Source organism: Cygnus atratus, chromosome 2 (genome assembly GCF_013377495.2).
Source record: "Cygnus atratus isolate AKBS03 ecotype Queensland, Australia chromosome 2, CAtr_DNAZoo_HiC_assembly, whole genome shotgun sequence".
In the NCBI taxonomy this organism is placed as follows: Eukaryota; Metazoa; Chordata; class Aves; order Anseriformes; family Anatidae; genus Cygnus; species Cygnus atratus.
Genome location: NC_066363.1, coordinates 98,853,448 through 98,874,113, shown reverse-complemented (window position 1 = coordinate 98,874,113; position 20,666 = coordinate 98,853,448). Strand labels below are relative to the sequence as shown.

At 37.8% G+C, this 20,666-nt stretch overlaps 1 protein-coding gene across 3 annotated transcripts in view; it reads left to right on the top strand.

Annotated features, from left to right (window-relative positions):
* Positions 1–20,666, top strand: part of ZNF407 (zinc finger protein 407) — a 337,501-nt gene that overhangs the window by 198,459 nt on the left and 118,376 nt on the right. For all 3 annotated transcript variants that reach the window (XM_035550564.2, XM_050708975.1, XM_035550565.2), the window contains 2 exons: positions 2,861–2,944; positions 11,046–11,166. In XM_035550564.2, the coding sequence (XP_035406457.1) occupies positions 2,861–2,944; positions 11,046–11,166 (205 nt within the window). The remainder of the gene's footprint in view (positions 1–2,860; positions 2,945–11,045; positions 11,167–20,666) is intronic.

Here is a 20,666-nt window from a genome sequence, read left to right as displayed (position 1 = left end):
ATCAATACATGCCCATAATATCAAATGAAATATTATGTTTGGATATGAGGGATTCAACCCACTTCAAGTTTCAAGGCTAAGAAATACTGCACAGTTGAACTTAAAGTCACAGGTAATGAAGTTTTCTGTGTGTGTTTGTATGGATATATGTATTTGTGCATATACCGTGATACATACACACACAAATAAGGTAATTATTTTGTTAATATGTCTAAAAATGAATGTTGCAGGAAATTAAATGCATCACCTCCTTTCCTAGGATTAAAACAAAAAGGGCCAAATCTCCTTCACTCTGGTATTTTCAGATCCAGAGCCTCAGTGACTTGCTCAAATGTTGTGCCTGCATGAGAGCCCCCATATCCAACTTAGAGGAGTGTGGAATATTTAACTGGCGTATAATTTCAAAGGATGGGTCGATTTCCCTGTTTTAAAGCTGTTGTTTGGTTTAGAATCATTTCTCTGTGGCTCAGAAAGCTGTTCGAAAAGCCCAAATATAAAATACCCGGTAAATTCGTAGGCTTGCGAAGATGCTATGGGTACTCTGCGTCCTCATTAGTGTAGGAAGCTGCAGGCCATACTGAAGTCTGCTCTGAGATGTTAAACACAACATGAGCTAATTTATGACAATATATAGATGATGAACAATTTCTTGGTAGGCATGGAACAGCATTTAACTTAAAAGTGTGAATTTTATGCTGGGGTGTTAGGCATTAGAGCTAGTTAGAAAGATTTATACTTAAAATCAATTAATTAATTAAATTAATATTTAATTATAATTAAGCAATACGTATAGTCCTTCTATTCCTTTTCTTTGATATTTTGATGAACTGAAGTGCTACACGGTGAAGATCTGATTAAAAAAAAAGGAAAAAAGATTATGCAGGAATCTCTATTGTAACAATCGCGCATTACCTCAGTAATAATATTACTGACAAACATTTTACAGTAAAATTCAGAATTTGTTGTATCAGTTAGGATGTATGCATTTTTCAAGTGAAACAGATAGGGATTATTAGTATGGATTTTCATTCTGCTTTTCCTGTTTCAAGTTTTAGTCTGTTATAATCACTGATGGCTAGAATTGACACATGAAAGGGGGCACCCAAAATGTTTTGTACCTAGATAAAGTCTGGTGATACTCTCATCGATGGACCAAAATTTCAGAAAAGCCCCAAAGCCTGTACAATTCTATGATTCTGTGAAAATTTCCATCTGTAGTTTTCATGATCAGATTTGGGTCCACAGAACAATGACACATAGTTCACCCTATTTTGAAGTGAAAATTAATGTGTGCCGATCATATTTCATAGCCTAGCTACCTGGTAGAGGTTAATCAGAGTTTTTAAGATCCCATTTTAGTGCAGGGTTCAGGCTGTCTTGGAAGTCTGGAAGGAATTGCATCCCTCCCCACAGCACGGGGCCCCAGACTCCTGTGCCGTGCTGAGTAGGGCAGGGAGCTGGGGTGCCCATGGACCTGGCTCGAGGTAGCGGTGGGTTGGAGAGAGCAGCCGGTCCCTGTGGTGCTGCCGGGGGAGCCAACCCACTCATGAGGTGGTCTCTTGCTTATATTAATGCTGCCTGAAGACACAGTGCTTCTCTTGAAAGTCCGTGTGTTAGCGTGGCTGGTTATGTGGGAATAAACGATGTGGAGGTTTCCACCCCTCCATCTTCACAGGAGGACATGGCAATTTGACACTTGACCTCTTAACCCAGGCATCTTTTGTAGAAACCGAATTTCCTTCCCCACAGGGAAGAATCTGAAGGAGACTCTTAATTTCAGTGAACTCAGCGTCATCCCCCACAGGCCCCCTCTTCAGCGTTACTGCAAAAGGAGACAATTTGGCTCCAAAGGACTAACGTGACTCTTTTCTAAAAAAATACTTTTTTAATTTCAGTCTTATCTGAGGTTATTGAGTCCATATCTGAGGCTAGCAATATTAATCCATAATGAACTTCTACGTGGCCTTCATGGGATGAAATTGCCTTGCATGTTAGTACATTCTGAGTAAAAATATTGCTGTGAAATGATAGACCATATTTATAGCCAACAGGGTGAAATCTTAGCTTCTATATAAAAAAAAATAAAAAAATAAAGGGAGCATTTACACACTTTTAATGAGTAGTGAGCTTGCCAAAATCTCTCAAATTGTTCCAGAGGTTTGGAATGAAGAATTGTCATTTGAAGATGAACAATACGAGTTCTGCTGCAATTTCAGTAGCAATCCCCAGACCTGTTTTCTTTATGTCATGAAAACTTTAGAAACATAAACAGTACTGAATTGCCACTGGTATTGAATAATGTGGCTTTTATTGTTGCTTGGGCTCTTCAATACATTCAAGAAAATAATTTAATACTTATTAATAAAGAGAAGTTAACTAAAGATGACTGTGATCTAGTCTGTTGAAAATTTCTCAGTATCCTTAATTTGTTAGTAAATTCAATATATTTTATTTAAGCAGAATCATATATACAGTATATTAACTTTTTTTCCAGGCAATCTTTACTCAGCACAGAAAGGCCAGATGTATGGGAATTGTAAAAAATCAGGATATGCATAAAAACTGTTCAAGTGCATAAAGCAGCCCCATCTGGAAGACATCTAACAGAAATGAAGTTGTACAAAACCATTCCATTGATAATAAAGCTAATTTTTATGGGTCTGACAAGTATGTAATTATGTTCAGTGGTGCTTTTCAGATTTTATCACAGTCAATAAACCGCAGTGGTAATTTCATTCCCATTTGACATATTTACATGGAAACATTTGATTGGAGGAATTAGTAACCCTGAAAGCCTTGATAGATATGTTTTAATGATCTGTGACCTCCGCAGTCCCTCATCTGTTTATTGTTGCAACAGGCGAGAAGTCGTTCCTCTGTGACCTTTGTGGCTTTGCCGGCGGGACACGTCATGCCCTCACCAAGCATCGGAGGCAACACACAGGTCAGTAAAACTGTCTTTACTCCTTGGTATATTTTCTCCAGCAAGGCAGTCCCTCTACGCTGGGGAGTAAAGCAAGTCAAATAGCACATTACAGCACAAATAATACATTGGCTCACTGTTTACTTTGCCTTTTTTTTTTTTCATTTTTGTAGAATCTGTGTGCCCAAGGTCTGCATCAAATATGTTAGCTGTGAGTTTGAGTAATTGCTTTTTGGGGTATTTTTGGTGTTTTTTCTAAAGAAAGTAGAATTGTAAAGACTGGTTTTCTTCTTTAAATGAACACTAAGTATACTTTTTTTTTTTCCAAGGCCCAAATAGATTACCTACTGTGAAGATTTTGCAAGAGTCTGCTAGAATGTCCCTGGGTGAAAGTTAGAGACTACATATAGATTAATCCATTATTTTGGAGTGAGACAATGTTGAAAGCTAGTGTTGTTTCATTTGCCCTTTTGTAATTTTAAGATAGTTTGTAATTAATAGATGCCACTTTAAAAGTTACCACACTGTTAGCATGTAAAGCAGGATTTATCTCCCAGAATTAGTAAAGCTTTCCTACCACCTTGTTATAAAAATTTAATATCAGATAAAATTAAATTGGTTCTTAGCTTCAGAAGACCAGAAAAAGTGTGTATTAAACATTTATTAATACATTTTACCCTAATTGTGGTTTTTAGCAGTTCCTAGTAGGTATTTGATTATTTGAATAGATTTTGTTCAAACAGAGGCAGAAGCATCACTGCTTAAACCACTGCAGTTTTTGTTTTACTGACTAGCATTAGAATAATACAGTATTAGGAATTGCTGTGTGAGTCCGGTGACCATTGTCTAACGTACAGTGGAAAGAAATAGCTAACAAATTAGAAGCTGTAGTTATATCATGAATTTTCCATGGATTTTTCAAAGGAATCTCTGTGGGAGATTTTATTATATCCCTGAATAATCCTAATTCAGGACACTTACCATCAAAATGCTTAATTTCCCAGAGAGCAGCTACTCTCTTCTTTCTTGAGAGCCTGAAGCCATTCTTTTTACCCCGTTTTCAGTTTATTAAGGCAACCATATTTGGAGGACGTCTGATGCTTGCAGAAAGGTGGGGATTTTGGTGCTGATCTGGAAATACTTTTGAAAGGATTTGCTCTGTATATAAACTATGAAAGGCCAAATTTTGCCTGTAATTCTAGTCATACTTCTGAATTTTTCTTCTGATAGCAAGGAAAGTACATTTGCGATACAGTACTGCCACAGTCAGTTCCTATTCACTGCAAGATGTTTGTATTTTTAAAATGTCCAAGAAGAAGCATTTAAGTATAATAGTTTTGTAGTAAAACAGTCCATGAATGGTAATGAGCAATTGTAACCACTGGAATAAAAGTTGTGTGCTTCAGTTGTAACTAATAGTGTCCATTTTTCTGGAACTTTGAAGAATTTTCACACGTTGGCTGCAGTTTACCAAATCTGGGCTGGGGATGAAAATTATTTTATTTCATTTTTAGTAGAAATAAATCATTGTTATCAATTGGATGGGAACTATCTTTTGTTTTTTATTGGCCTGCCATGTGGTACACGGGGATCATGTCTATGTGTAGGACTCAATGCAGCCACACAGATAGTAAACAATGATTTCAGAATGGAAAAGTGGAACAAATGGATATGCTTGTCTTTACACGTCTTGTCTTTACCTTTTATGTGAGTACATATCTAGTTTATCAGAAATGTAAAGCCTTATCATAGGTTATATATTTATGGGTTTCGTATCAATAGGCCACAAGCTAATAGAAAAACATCTTTTATTATTTCCTGGATTATGTCTAAAATTAGGCTGAAAAATGGTATGTTCCTCGTGAAAAGCTGTCCACATTTTGGATGGTGTTTTGCCCTTCTTTTGCCAGTTTGGTAGAGGCTTTTGTGCTATGATCACAGGGATTCACAGGTTATAGATCATGAAGCTTGCGTCTAGCAGGCATAACTTTATATTTTATGTCAGGACTGGAGGCTCGTTATTACTTTGCTATTAACTTTATACTGTACAGGACAGTATCTCAGAGGCAGAGGGATCTATCTTTTTGGCATTTATCTGCCTCTGTGGCACAAACAATCAGAGATGATTCTTTAGCAGAAAAATTATCTGTAGCTTCTATTTGTTTCAAGGAGAATGACACAATCCACCTTTGTCTGCACTGTTGCACTTACATGGGTTCCCTTGTATTTTCATCCAGTGCACAACTTTATTTCAGTTCTTAGCTGCACGCACTCCTCTTTGTACCTGTATTTTTTCTTCTGTGTCCCCAGTTGACACAATTTTCCCTGAGCAGAATGCCAAAGCAAATTACAGTCAGGTTTGAAAGGGAAAGGTATCAAAAATGGTCTAAATGGCTTAAATAATTCCCTACTGTAACACAAACTGTCGAGGGGGCTGACAGAGAACATCCTCCAATCCAAGATTTACTTCTGTCACCTGTCAGAGACCTTTGATTCAAGGGCAAATGAGCAAATCCTCAGAGGTAGCTGAGGAGTCTTGACCAGCTTAACAAGCCTCCTCTCATCCCAGCCTCAAGGTCTGAGGTGTCCTGACACCCCCAGAGAAACATTCAGCTGCTCTGATAGATATTTGACACAAGAGGGGAACTGGCTGTAGGACTGGCCACTTAGACTTTTGATGCTCTTGCTTCTTACTCTATTTCTTCTCTTTTTAGACAAGATTATTTTTAACCAGATTATTAATTCATATTTTGTCCCAGTAAAAAAATCAAAACCTGCCCTAAGACAGGAAGATAAATAATGTTGCAAATTTTTGTGTTGGCTGCATTTAGAATGAGTTGAATTCTACAAAGGATTTAAATGATTATCAGAATTTTATAATAAAAAATAGTAAATAACCTCTAAATCATCCACCAAAAAAGACGCGTGAAACATATGTGCTGTATCATGTATTTTAAATACTTTGCCTTAATCAGAATAAACTATAAAATGACGGGGGGGAAAAAAGAAAAAAGAAAATAGAATTGTTTCTGGCTTGAAATAAAAACATGAAAACAATTCTTAATTTTATTTTTTTGTTGTTGTTGTTCTTGTTACTGTTCTACTCTCCTTCTTTGTTTGACTTCATTTCAGTATCACAGTAGTTTTAGCTGCTTCTACATTTTTCCCAGTAAACCTCCATTTTGGACTGTCATAAGTGGCTCATTCCAACAGTGCTGATCAGTCACAGGCTGTGTTCTGTTGTGTGAAACTCCTTTTTTATGTTAGTTAGTACTCCTGCAAATTGCAAAATCCCCATCCGCATCTTTTACACAATAGCAGGCTACAGTTGCTTCTCAGGTCGTTTGTGGTGGCGTCTTCCTGGGAATCACAGAAGTCCATTACAGTAGTAGAGCGTTAGAGGGTAAGTACACTTAGTGTACATGACAGCTCTATGGGAGTTACCCCGAACCTCTGGAAATGCTTAGGCAGATTGTGTCTTTGTTCAGATATTTTCATGACTTTTTGAAGATGGTGGCTTATATCATACAGATCACTTCTGCTCACTCATTTCTAGCTTGTGCTTCTCAAGACATTTATAGGTCAATGTAATAAAGAAAGAAAATTTAATAATATATGTGTTTTTATCCAGATGAGTGACTCACTTTGTGTTTCTGTTTCTCATGTGAACTGCTCTTTGACTTTAATGTGTAGTTACATTACTCAGCATTGAATTTAATGTATAATGTATCCTCATCCCTTCAACTTCCCCACCACAGCTTAAAAAAATAATAGTGTTGAATACCACACAATATGTAGCACAGTTAAGACGACTTACCGATCTTTTCAACAAGATGCGAGGTGAAATTTGAAGAGGATCTGTGTTGTTTTTCATTGCACTTTGTGCCAACATTTTCAGCACAGTGTAGAACTTAATTCAAGCAAACTTCTAGCCATAAATGACACCAAAACCCTGGGTATCTTAAAAATTTTCTCTCTGCTTAAGAGAAATTGTCAAGTAGATCATTTTTCCTCCCCTTTGCGTTTGTCATAAAAAACAAACAAACAAACAAAAAGTAATTAAGGATGTAGTTATTTTTGTATGTCTTATATGCGAAAAAAAAGATGACCAAACTAAAAGCAAATAGAATTTGCTTCAATATATTTCAGTCTTTGTTAGCAAGCCTGTAAGTGTCCCTCCAGGGAACAGTCTCAACAAAAGCTAGAAATATTTGGAAATAAGAAGAAAATACCTGTAACTTGTAAGCAGAAGGCCACGTTTCAAGGTCTACTCATTCCTTAGGACAAATAAAACTTCTGGGGTTCTTTCTGTCCTGTGTAACACATCCTGTGAAAGACAAAGAGGACCTAGAGCAATGGTTTCCTTTTGAGGAAAATTTCTTCCATCTTGCTAAGATTCTGATTAGTCATTGAAGACTTTTAAATTGAAGGCATCATTAGATTTATTTATTTTTTCCTTCATTTATATAAAAGCTGGATCTTCATATAAATGCTTTGTATAATTTATGAGTGGAAATTGTCTGGACAGTCATGATTGTAAATAAAATCTTCACTTTGCCATCCACAAGTAAGCATCTATCACCAAGGTTTGTAATTTTTGTTATTGTGTTATTTCATTTTTCCGCTAAAAATTATATGTTGAGAACATAACTGCACATAGAAATTTATGATTATAGCAAGGTATGCTCTGTGTCCTGAAAAGCTCATCATCAAAGACAGAGAACTAAAAAGAGGTAATTTAAGAGAAAAGAGGAAGGAAGAAAGAAAAAGAAAGCTGTAATTTGGGATGAAAAGATAAGACGGATGCTTAAAGAAATCAGTGCAGAATTTGAAGGATACATTTTCAGAGAGGCAGGAGAAAAAAAGCCTTAGTCATGATTTTTTAAGAGTAGTAGAATATGCAGAGCTGAGGCTGACCGGCTTAATAACTGCCTGTTATGTACAGAGTAGTGCTCCCCACCATTTCACCCTTTTATCGATTTCTTTCGCAAGCTTTGTTGGAGCTGAAATTTTGTGTGTCAGGTGACTTAGACAATTAAAGTACTTCGGAGGTTGCTCACAGTATTGTTGTCAAAAAAGCAAAGCCATTTCTTCTTTTGTGATGCTATAGCTAGAAATCATGCTTTTTGAAAGTGCTTGTGTTAAAAACAAAACAACAACAAAAAACCCACAAAGATACTTCTTCCTTAATTTTGGAAGATGTGTCCTTCCTTTTTTTCCCCATAGAGCTTCCCGACCACCAGGGCATTCTGGGGCACCTGTCCTTCTCTTTTATGAGTTTGTTACTGATTGAGTTAGAGTTGGTGATGCATGAAGAAGTTTTCCATACTGGTAAAGGCTGGTGTTTGTTGTTTTTTTTAATCTTTAAATAGGTAGAATTCGTCTTTACTCCCACATTTTTCAATACGCTGTTTTATAATTATTACATGCAATATTATTTTAAAAATACTGTCATTATTGCTTTTTTGATTTCTGTGATTTTAATTTTATATTAATGAGATCCTTGACTGGGGCTGAGGGAGAATCCTTCTGGACTGTTTAATGGCAGCCAGTATAAAAGTCAAATGAAGTTCGATGGCTGAAATGTCTGGGGGCAGGGATTGGAAAAGGAAAATTGGGACACAAAGACAGATAAAGAACATTTTCTTCTGAAGATAATGAAGAAAAAGAAAATGAGTAGTAAAAAGTACTGCTGCTACAGCTTCAGAACAACCCTGCCCTCAACCCAGAAAAATACCTAATCTTTTAGATTTTTTCTAATGTACATACCAACCTGGTTAATTTTTCAGTAAAAATAAATACTATTCCCCTTGTGCAGCTGCTAAGAATTATAGGCCATGCTAGGCAGTCATTTTTTTCCCCAGTTTAGTTGGCTTCTGTTGTGTGGTACTGCTGTGATGTATTTTCTGTCAGGTGAAATTTATACATCGTCCACTTGACAGGAGCAGTTAGCCACAAGGATTTCCTGAGGAGAAACTTCCTGGAGCAGTGGGCGAGGATTATCATTTTTCTTCTGGTCACGATGGACTTTCCAAGCCCTCCCGGCTTCCACGGGCCCTCACTCATCTGTCAGCTCCACTGGCCCTGCCCCAGCACAGCAGCAGCCCTTCCCCAACACGTCCTCCACCAAATGGCGAACTGAAAATCCACGCTTAGCTCAGATCTGCTTTTTAGCAAGGGGGCGAGCTCGCAAGGTTCAAATGCATTTTAAATCAAAGAATTTAAAGCATCTATGCTACCTGAAATGCCCGTAGCTTTACTACTTGGGCTTGAGAACGTTGCTGTCTTTGATGCTAGAAGGTAAAATAAATCAGACACAGGAAATCTTCGGTTCAAGAACAGGTTGTGTTGCTAGGGAGTCTATGGCCTCCCAGAGAGTTTAATTGAAGATGAAGCCAATACCATTCAAGCTGCTGGGAGAATCGGTTTCTCCTGAACAGAGAGTCAGTGTCTGACAAGAAAACCCCATTTGGGGCAGAAAGACATACTTTCTAGCAGTCTCAATTTGTCCAGCATAGAGGCTTCTGCATTGTGTCCTGCCCCTTCACCTTTCCATGTCCCATGAAACAATAAGTGAAAAATAGTAGCTGAAATTCTCTGCCGCAGCTGCTAGAAGCAATTATTCCAACTCTTTATGGAGCTTTCAGAAGCTGCTCCATTGTCCATCCTTACAGGCTTTTCAGGCCCGAGGACTCTGCATTTCTTTTTTTGCTTGAGAGGGGGAAAAAGCAGTCTCCAAGAATGAGAAATGCAGATTTTTATGTCTGCTCAGAATTCTGGCAAAGTCCCTTTGGAAGTCCTGATTGTCTCGTGCTTTTAGCAGGCTTGGAAAATCTGGCTTGGAGGCATGGCTGCTTGGGAGTGGCCTTTTGCTAGTCGCGTGTCTTCTGCTGGTGATGGGTTTCTTGCTGTCACTCTGAAAAGCTGCGTGTTGTGCCTCCTTAGAGACTTAGGGTTCAGTTTTGAGGCCTCCTATTCTAGACCTCTGAACAGTCTACCAGGTTGGTGTCTGTCCCTTGCAGTTTTAATTAGACTTCTTAAGTTAGGGATGTTGATTCCTTATGTAATCTTTAAGATATAAATACTTCTGAAGGCTTCCACAATACGATCAAGATTGCCTATGTTAGGAGCTGCCTTCTGTCTTCTGCATACAAAAAGAAACCCGTCTCCTCTCTAAGTGGTAATTATATGTGCCTTTAAGCCACACACAGTATTTCTGGTGCAACTAGTTGGAAAAATGGGATGCAGGTGTCTTAGCTGGGCTTCACAGTATGTGTATCTGTCATGAGATTTTATCGTAGCGCTCTCAGAGGGCTCCACCCCTCAACTGGAATGGAAAAATACTCTTTTTACATAACAACTTATAAGCTAGAGTAGAGATCTTTATCTTTCTTTAATTAGTAGTCCTCTAGAATTTTTCAGTGCTGTTGTACATTCAGCAGAGATTGAATTTTAGTCTTCTGAAAATATTTAGTCTATTCTTTTTTCCCCATTAACCTTGTAAGTCTTCCTGCTGAAATTGTCCCACTTTTCAGAAAATCTTCACAAGGGCAGAAGAATAGCAAGCAAGAGAAGGGGGATGGAGAACTGAGTTGTTTCATATTCTTAGTCCCAGTTTATGCATGAAAAATGTTGGAGCAGAGATATATTAAAAAAAAAAAAAAAGATAATTTCTTCCTAGATATATTCATTTCTGAGCACTGAATGCAAGCTCCAGACTGATTTCTCACCTTCTGTCTCCAGAAGCATTTCTTCCTAGCCTGTGCATGGGCCCAGCTTCAACAGAAGATGCAGGGTGAGAGGAATGCCTTTCTCCTGGTGAAGATATTTTCATGACATAAGGCTCCTGTAACTTGGTTACCCTGTTTCATGCAGTTCTGTCTCCTCCTTTTTGCTGTTATAACACCACATGGGAAGTCAGCTGGTTTCAGATGTGTATATGCCATAGTAAGAGTAGTATTTTGTAATTTATACGTTGTATTTGAAAATGTATTTTTCATTTGCTGTTGTGATATATACATGGAATAAAATCTGTCCCAAGGGGGTTGCCAGAAATTTAGATTTGTTTTCCTTTTCTGTTGATGAAAATTGATAATGCATATCTTCTCTTGTCACCTTCTAGGAGAGAAACCATTCAAATGTGATGAGTGCAACTTTGCTTCCACAACACAATCACATCTGACACGACATAAGCGTGTCCATACTGGAGAAAAGCCTTACAGATGTCCCTGGTGTGACTACAGGTAATGAGTCATTAACTAAAGCATGATGAGAGAAGGGTTAAGGTGATCAGATGAGGTTCATTTGAAGTCACCAATAAAAATATATTGCCATTAAAACACCATCAGGGCAGCAGTAATTGCATATTAAATTAGGAGCTAAATTTAAAAACTTAGTCTTCAGTATTTAGGTATTACTTTATAAAGAAAAACAAATGATGGGAAACCTTTTAGCGGTAACACTGCATTGCTAATGTTGAGTGTTTGTTTCACAGCTGCTCTAGTGTCTGTTAGAATTCTCCATGGTGAGACCGCTTATCTGCATTGCCTTTTCAAATCAGTTGCTGTTTTGAAATTTTTCTCGGTTGAGTTGCAACCATTTCACCAAGAAAGGAAAAGTCCCCTAAAAGGCTTAGCAACCTAAATACTCATCAGACACTTATTAGAACTGGAAGCAACTGGAGATAGTTAAAGAGCTGCAGTCTTTTTTTTTTCTGATTCAATTTTCCTTCTCTTTGCCAGACAAGCTGATTGGGTGAGAGTGACTGTAGGGTGGTTGCATGGCAAAGTCTCCCATTTACACCATGAAAACCCACCCTCTTAGGATAGTAGATTAAGTTCTCAGAAACCACGTGAATGGGTAGGTGAAATTACTTGTGGTGCTCATCCCATGTGTCTTTTGTTCATTGTAGGCTAGTTAATAATGATCTCATGTTGCTTCACAAGTGATTCTTTAGTTTTCTTAAACATACATCCCCTACAGTCTTTAATATCTTGCAGTGAGGTGGGTTGTATATGTGCATTATAAAAGAATCCGTAGAAGTTATTCATTAGCAATTTACAAGAGTCGACGTTCAAAAACTTTTTAAAAATTGGTATTTTATTTGATAAATGGTATATGGCTATGGAATTAGATGCATGTGCTGTGATGCATGCACACAAGAGGAGAAAGCTAACCATCTGATTATACCACTGTAGCATTTTTTTTCTTTTAATGCTGAGCATACAACTGTAATGTTCTTTTAGTATAAGTTTTAATGTAGTTTCCTAAAACAAGATTGTATAACAAAGGCTAGCCACTCTCATAATACCTGGTTTCAAAGTATTTATGAGCCTCTTTAAAGAAAGCTTCTGTACAGAAAGCTTCTACAGAGATCATGCATTTTCTGTGCAAAAATTTTTGTTGGTCTGTGCATATGGAGCAAATGTTCTGTGAACTCTTACTGAGCTCCCATTAAATTACTGCCTAGAACTGTGGAGAAATGAATTTGATAACCTGGAGGGGGTGGCTTCCCTTTCTGTGCTTCTACCTTATGGCATCCTCCTCCCTTTTTTTTTCTTTCAAAAATGGAGTGTTTCTATTGGCTTTGATAAGTCATTTAAGAAGGACAGGTGTTGTTTTATTCATCAAAATGGTTATGTTAAAAGATCTGTGTTGAAGCAAGTGAGAGCATATATGTGATAGCTTGACATGCTGTGCAGCCGTGAAGGTAAAAGGAGCGCTTATCTCTTTGAGGATGCATGTTTGGGAAGGCTTAACCCTGTGGTCATCCACTTTCATGGTCAGGAGGAATGGTCTTAATACAGAACTAGGTAGAGAGGTGAGTTGCAGGGGGTTTGAGCTTCTGACATGGAGACACTACAGAATAGGAGCACTGTGAGTATGAATCAAAGTTTGCAGCTGGGGTTTCTTACACTTGCACAATGAGTGAATGTAATTCCCCTGCTTAGTATGACAAAATAACTTTAATGTCCTGTGCAGTGAAAGACAGGAGATACTTTTCTTCAGATGGACAGTTTGCTGTATGGGATAGGAATTTCAAGAAATGACAGGTTTTTACAAGTATTTTATTATATTGGATATTATTAGAGAAGAAGAAAACATAATTTAGTAATTTTATCAGGGTTAACAAGAAATCTCTAAGACCCCCTGCCTGTATATTATTGAAAAATAAATGCTTCATAATAACAGGATGCTAGTTTCCATTCCTCATAGGCCAATTTTGACTCTTTGGAGGCTGAGCTCTCCAGATACCAGCTGATGCAGCTTTGATTCTGCAGGAAGCTCGTTCTGAGCTCAGCTGCAAAACATCTGGCAGGGATGCAGCAATGAGAGCTGTGCTGCTGCTGCTGCAAGCTCACAGAGGCAGTGAGGCACTTTGTGTAGCAGCGGAGGAGCCAGCAGAGGGGCCGCTGTATTTATTAGCCCAGCAGTCCTGCTTGTGCCTGCCAGTTTCCACTGTCCTGGGATATTAGGCAGCCTTGTTGGCAAATATGTTTTATGTGCTCTGTCCAACTCTCTCATTTTTTTTCTCCTTTTTGTTTTAATACATTTTTAAGGAACTCACACCTTGCCTCCTTGTCAGCTCAGCCAGTGCTACCTGTTTTCCTGAAAAGGTATTAGCAACCCTGTAAATCATGTCCTTCACACCAGTTCAGCAGATCGTACTTACTCTTGTGAGTGTCACCTACAGAAAACCTGAAATCAAGATTTTAAATTCTGCTGGCCCGGTGATAAAATTCACCCCCGTGCCTGGAGCCTGAGTTCTCACTTTGGTGACTCCAGCTCAGCCGGCAGGCTCTGAGTTCACCCAGGCTGTTTCAGATGATGCTGTTGGGTGTTGCTTGGCAACTGCAGACTCTTTAATGACCTTTGTAGCTTCAGCGAGAGGAATATTCCTCATCTTGTGCATGGATCTGGAGCAGAGCACTGTTAGTGCTATCACCATGCCTCCTTCCACTGATCGGTGGAGTGATCTCTGTATTCCATAAAGCAGTTTGGGACACTCGAATAAACAAGCTCCAAATACAAGATGTTGTAATTATTCCTGTCCGGCTCAGTATGTTCTTAGAGATCACTGCTTTCAAGCTTTGAAGTTCCTCAGGAAGAAATTCTGAACAGTTACCTTGCAAAACCTCTTGCCTCTTGTCTAGCGAGCGAAAGGCTAGTTGACCTTAGCTAGAAGTACAGAAAGGCAGGCTATTAAAAGAAGTGAATCTGAATTTAGGAACTGTTATGAAAATCTGAATCATTTGTGACTATACAGGCACCTATAACTTTTTTTTCTTAGCTGCAAAAACTAAAGTGAAATAGACTGTAAGATACCATGGGGGAAAAGATCTTGGCTGCGTGCAACAGAAAAGGGAATTTGTTCCCTCTAACACTCAGCATGGGAAAGTCTTTTCTTAACTAGGAAAAGACATGAATGGATGTGGTTTCCCCAAGTGAATAATAAACTAATCTAGCATTTCCATCGCACAAATTTTATATTCTCAATAGCACGCACATTCCCAAAAGGAAATGGGAAATGTTGGTCATTTTATTTCACTGCATTGCTTTTATAATCTATGTTTATGATTGTAAGTAAATATTCTTGCAAAACTAATATCATTCGCCTCTACTTTTTGTACTTTTTGTAATAGTCGATACTTATTTTTTTCTAAATCTTTAGTACATTGTTAACAAATAAGTGAACTTCTGCTTCACTATATAACAGTATTCAACTTCTAGTAATTATAAATAGAAATTATATTTTCAGTCTAGTTTTTAAAATACAATTCATTTTCAAGGAAGAAAAATATATATAATAAAAAAATTGCTTGTTAAAAGTTTCAGCTATATTTTTTCACATTTGTATTTTAAAATTAGGTTAATCCTATGTAGATATTTTTTTAAATGATGCACATTTTTCCTTTGCATTTTCATTTTCAAATCAAAGTGTGTTTCGCCATTCTTACGTTATTGTGCTTCATCACACAAAAATATCCGTTTACTCCTAATTAAAGTTCACAGCAATTTTATAATACAGAATCAGCCTCATATACCAGCATTATATATGCAATGCTTATTTTATATTTCTGAGTCATTTACAAAAGATGTGTTATGCAGCTAAACTTTTTAGATTGCACGATCCTAGAGTAATACCATCCAAAATACTGTTTGCATTTTGCGATGGGCACAGTAGGAAGCAAAGAGTCATGTAACGTCGTGAAGCTGAATAATGCCTGTGAACTTCAACTAATTTCTAAAACGGTCTGTTCTGTGGCCAGACCTTTTAGTTCTGCAATATATTTAGGCACCTGAGTTTAACCTGATTTCTGAAGTGCTAAACTCCTATATATATGGCCAATGATGTCAGTGAAAGATGCAGATATACAGCATTTTCAGAAATATAACTAGTTTTGAGCCTGTGTTTAACGTAAAGAATTCCTATGGAATTAGGAACCTCATTTTAGTTGTATGTTAGGCTTCAGATTCAAGTATCATTAGTACTAACTTTCCGTGTGGCTATCACAGCTTCTTAGGGAAATAATAATTTATGTTCAAGGTGTGAGTGAGGGGGATGTTTTAGTACAAAACGGATTTGGATTACTTTGTTTGGAGGGCTGTGTCAAAAGGCAGAGCCCTGCTTTTCGATTCAAATTTGTTGGAGTTCAGGGCTCAGGAGGAACGCCGGCTTAGTTTCACGTTACAGAATCAGTATTGCTACGACTTTGACCATGAGACTGTGGGACAGGTATAATGTTAACATACTCTGTTTCGTCCCTGTGCTGCAGTTAAAGAAAATGACTCTTGCTTGTCTGGGACTCTACTGCGTGGTTTAATTTTGCATGGAGTACCTGTGGTGGCGAGGGGAAGGAAGGAATGGAGGACAGCATCCAGGGGAATGGTGATGTTCCACTGTCAGAGATAAGAAGGGTTTAGAAGCTGTGTAAATCACAAAGCCAGGCCAGCAAAACAGCATGAATTCCATAAATGCACCTTTCCGTGAAGTATATGACTTGTGAAGGATGCCTTACAAGACTGAGAATAAATAGCATACATTTTTAATATAATTATGTAAACTAAAATAAATATTTTACATTTATTATGCATAATAAAATAATTAGACAACATTCTGCAAGGGATTATGGCATCTGAAATTCCAAGTGCAGAAGGATTCATTGCGTATTTTCAGCAGCAGCAGCGGCATGACTTAGGGGGAGCGACTCCACAGGGGCTACTTTTCTTTTTTTGGACAGCATCCCTAGGGAGTTCCTCTTTCCCTCTGACTTATAGTATATGTTCATAAGCTGTAAAGACCAGTTCATGATACACTGTAGGATTTGCACCCCAGTCAGAAGAATGTGCGAAGTAAGTGTTTTCTCGCTGTTTGTTTTAGTGCATTTAATAACCTTTCGTTGTCTCGATATCATTGCGTCAGCTGTGCGCTATTCCCTGGTTTTATCAAGGATAACTAGGGACTGCTTTAAATGCTGAGATAACGGTATATACTTATTCATAGCGAAACTGAAAGGCCATTAAGGCAACTCTACATAAAATGATGAAACAGTGTATTTATCATTAAAATGTTAGCATTAATATGCACTTTTTACCAGTGAAGTTTTATATGCATGTGCAGGAAATAACTAGGTTATACAGCTGTGTGGAGAGTGAGGCTGATGAGGACGCCAAGTGGCAACCACCACTGCGCTATGGAAAAACACTTCTCTGTATATCACAAAGGCAGACTCAGGCAAAAATAAATTGCATATACTTTGTACGAGCAAGAAATTGCGAAGGACAATAATGCTTGTATGTAATAGAGCATGCTGGGCCTTCAGGAAGCACTTAAGCTTCCCTTGTGCTCTGGAGCAGGAGCTGAGGGCATCCAGTGCATTGCGCTAGCAGCCTTATAAACAAATGAAGATGGAAGTTTGGAGAGAAATTCTGTCAGCGCATGGGCGTGGTTCCCAGATGCAGACTCCTCAGAGCATTATTCAGCCCTTAGTTTTTAATAAACATTCAGATAAAGTATTTGATAATACTTCCATTAATCTCGCATAAAATGTACTGTAGCATTTAAGGCTATAAAAGAAAAAGAAAATCTGAAAAAAAAATGTAGAGCTGCAAAAACACTTTAATTATTCTAGTGAATACGAGGCATACAAAACATTGATTAGTATTATTCCACTTATGATGCTTCTGTGACTTAATAAAACATTTTATATCCACCTTAGCTGTAGCAGATAGTTCACATGGCAATTAAATGTGATAGTGCAAAATCATCCATCATGTTAACCGAGAGACTTGACTTCATCTGTAGTTCCTAAAATTCAAAAACTTGTGGAGTTAGAGAGCACACAACTAATGGTACGGCCCTCACTGAGAGATGTGCGTGTTGTCTGCACCGACTGAGAAGTCCTGTCTGAAATTTTGCAGAATTGTTGGTGGCAGCGTACAAAAGAACTTAAACTGCCACTCTCTTGGCTCTGCCCATCTTCCCTGCCAGATGACAACGTCATGGCATGGACCACTTGAGAAAATGTACATTTATTAGATTACATGACTGTTTCTTTAAAAAAAAATAAATCATAAACACACACACAAGTAGTAGGTGTATGTAGACCGGACATATGTCCACAACAAAATTGCCCATTTAAGTGGCTTTTGCACAGCATCAGCATACACTAGTTACTTTGTGAAGATGATTGCTTTCCATATTTTTAATTAATGGCATAGTAAATACACTGTACTTAGTAGAAGGGTAATACAGCTTTTTTATTTATTATAATGAATAATACTTATTCCCTACGATATGAAAATCCATCAATAATTCTGTGAACAATGGTAACTCTAGCTTTTTTGTTGTTTTTTGTTCTTTTATTATATTTATTTATTTACTCCCATTTCCCAAAAATATTTATTTATTTATTTATTTATTTTCCTGTGCTCACTGTAATTAAGAGGAACTAAAAACTGCCTTTTAAATTCAATGAATCTGTGATTTTTGTGCTAACATTCACCCACAGACTTGGGATTTTCAAGTATCTTTAAAACAGTGATGCACATGCATGTATGGATAATAGTATTCGAGCCTCGTTTTGGATTGAATCCTGTGAAGAGCAATTTTAAAGTGATATATTTGGGCCTAAATGTCATGCTAAATTACTCAGTTGTTTTAACCACTGAGTTTGATGTTACTGAGACATACAGACATCAGTGTAAAATTTTTTGTGCAGTTTTAACTTTGGTCAACTTGTCTCTGCTGCAGCCTGTTGTGGTCCTAGCTCAGCACTCTGTCAGTTCACGCTTTGCTTGAAGTTCTGCAAAGCCATTTCCAGGTTCCTGGTTTCTTCCAGTAGGTAGTGTCTCCCCCTTGCTGTCCAATTTGGGCTTTGTCCCTAAACTCTTGTGACCCAGGCACTCAGTACAGGGGCGTACAGGTGCACCCTTTTTTACATTGAAGTCCAAACTACTTAACCCAAAGCCTGAAGTAATTGGTGTCTTGGAAATATGAATAAGAGCCCTTCATGCAGTGGACAGGTTCTAACTAATGTCTTCTATTACCTCATTTTATCTTCTCTCTGTCCTCACACTTCTTTTTCCCTATCCCATGTAATCATCGCTATTGTATCTCTTCCTTTCTTCTTATGGAACATAAATATATTAAAATAAATATACCTATATTTATATTTAATAAGTCAAAATGTTTATAAATTTGGAACACCTGCATGTATTTCAAACTAAAATAACCATACATAGGCTGTGTTTTGATAGTAAATAGAATTTCAATGCTAACTTCAAGAATGGCAATGCTATGGACTGAGCGTAGCTTTAAAAAAAAAAAAAAAAGACTTGTAATTTCCTGTTCTTGTAGTGCTTCTGATAAAAAGGAAGTTCTTCTTTTGTGTCTACAAATAGACTTTCATTTGTTTGCATAATTTGATCTAAAACTAATCATTGGGATCATAGATTAATTAATATGACCCTTTAAGGTAAAAAGTAGTTTTAAGAAAGACTAAAGCGACTCTACATGTTTCCTTTACTTTTGCCTGTTAACACAGAATTAAAAAAAAAAAAAGAGTTTGTTTCTTTTACCGTTCCTTAATCCCCGATCCAGTCATTATAAAAAGGTCAAAGCAACCTTTCGGGGTGGTCAGTCTACAAGGAATTGTTATTGCTAACTACCTGAGTGGTAGTTAGCAATCTTTGAAAAATATTTTGGTAGTTTTACAGGCCTTAGAGGTGAAATTAATATACAAGTCTGCTGTGTTACATATGATTTATTTCCAGACAGTATGGCCATTACCATGTTAAAAAGTTTCTGGAGTAATACTGTCTTTATAACAACCTTCCCTCTTCCTCCTTCATTCCTTCATATGTCAGATACAAAATAAGTTAAAATGCTAGGAAGTACTAGAAAACAAATTCTGTTCAGAAACCGTTCCAGAAAGGGGAATAGCCTAGAGCAGGGGCAGGGGAAGGAAAGATATTTGCACTGTAAATGCTGATGAAAATAAGAGAAAGAAAATAATTGTTGGGCTGAAAATGAAGAAAGGAAGGAAGGAAATAAAACTATATATGTATCTTTTTGCTGCTTAGATACTTCTAGTGAACTGGAATTTGTGAGCAATTTTTAAATAAGTATGAATTTGTTAGGAAGCCCTGCTTTATTGAAGATAAATGAAGGAGCTTGTTGATTCCAGCAGAGTCGCCCTTGTTTCTGTGACAGCTTCTGCCTGATTTACTCCAGACTGGTGTGCTGGGGTTCTGGGAACACAGGTACCGCGGTTCCCTGAATTTCCAGACCCCCTCACTGCTTCAGAAATGGAAGCTGTGGGCCAGATATGCCAGGCCTGAGCCTTTGCAGGAGGGCTGATGGGTGTTTTCCCTGGGCCACAGTAAAACAGGGCAGGACTGAAGCTCCTGGGCAGAGTTGGAGCCTGGGGACTGGTGCTCCTGGCCAGCCTCTCCCCCACCGGGTGGCAAGCCCCAAAGGACCAAAAGCCCATACAAAGAGCAGGCTGGAGAGGAGCTTTTTGTCCAAGTGACTTATTATTAAGTCGCTCCTTACAACAGTTTTATCCCTGATTGGCATGGTCTGTGTGGTTTTGCTGGGCGTCTTTAGGTCTGAATAGCAGGCATAGGTATTGTTGAGACCTCTTGAGGACTTTATACAAGTCAGCATTTATAGCCCCCAGTTTTGCTATTGGAAGTGAGGAGTGCTGATCTTGTGTTACCATAGTTCTTTTTTGGAAAAACACTTAAATCCCAAATATATTTTTCCTTTCTGTCTATTAAAAAAGTAAAAAGTGGTGTAAAGCATTCATAGGATCTGTTTATTATTAGGTTTATTATTTAGGTTTACTTGTTCATTTTTTATCTTCAGTCTCTCACATAATATTACATTTAGCTGAATAGTATTTTTTTTTAATTTGTTCTTTTAATAATGGAAGAATAATCAAGGGAAAACTAAACACATAATCCAAAATGTATATGAAAGAGAGTCTCCTGTATTCTTGGATGCTGAGGGCCAAAGCTATTGCTTTTCATTCTGCATTCTCAGAGAAGAGGTGCGGACTACGTGGCACTCCTTCTCTTTCCCTCACAGGTCACAGACACTGGGGCACAGTGTGTTGGGAGAAAGAAGCTGGTGCAACGCTGCTCTTCCATCTCCCACCCACACAGGCAAGGGGTCGGACTGGAGATTTTCCTCAGTACTTCTCCACCTCCTTTTGTAAATGAACTGAAATAGGGAGGT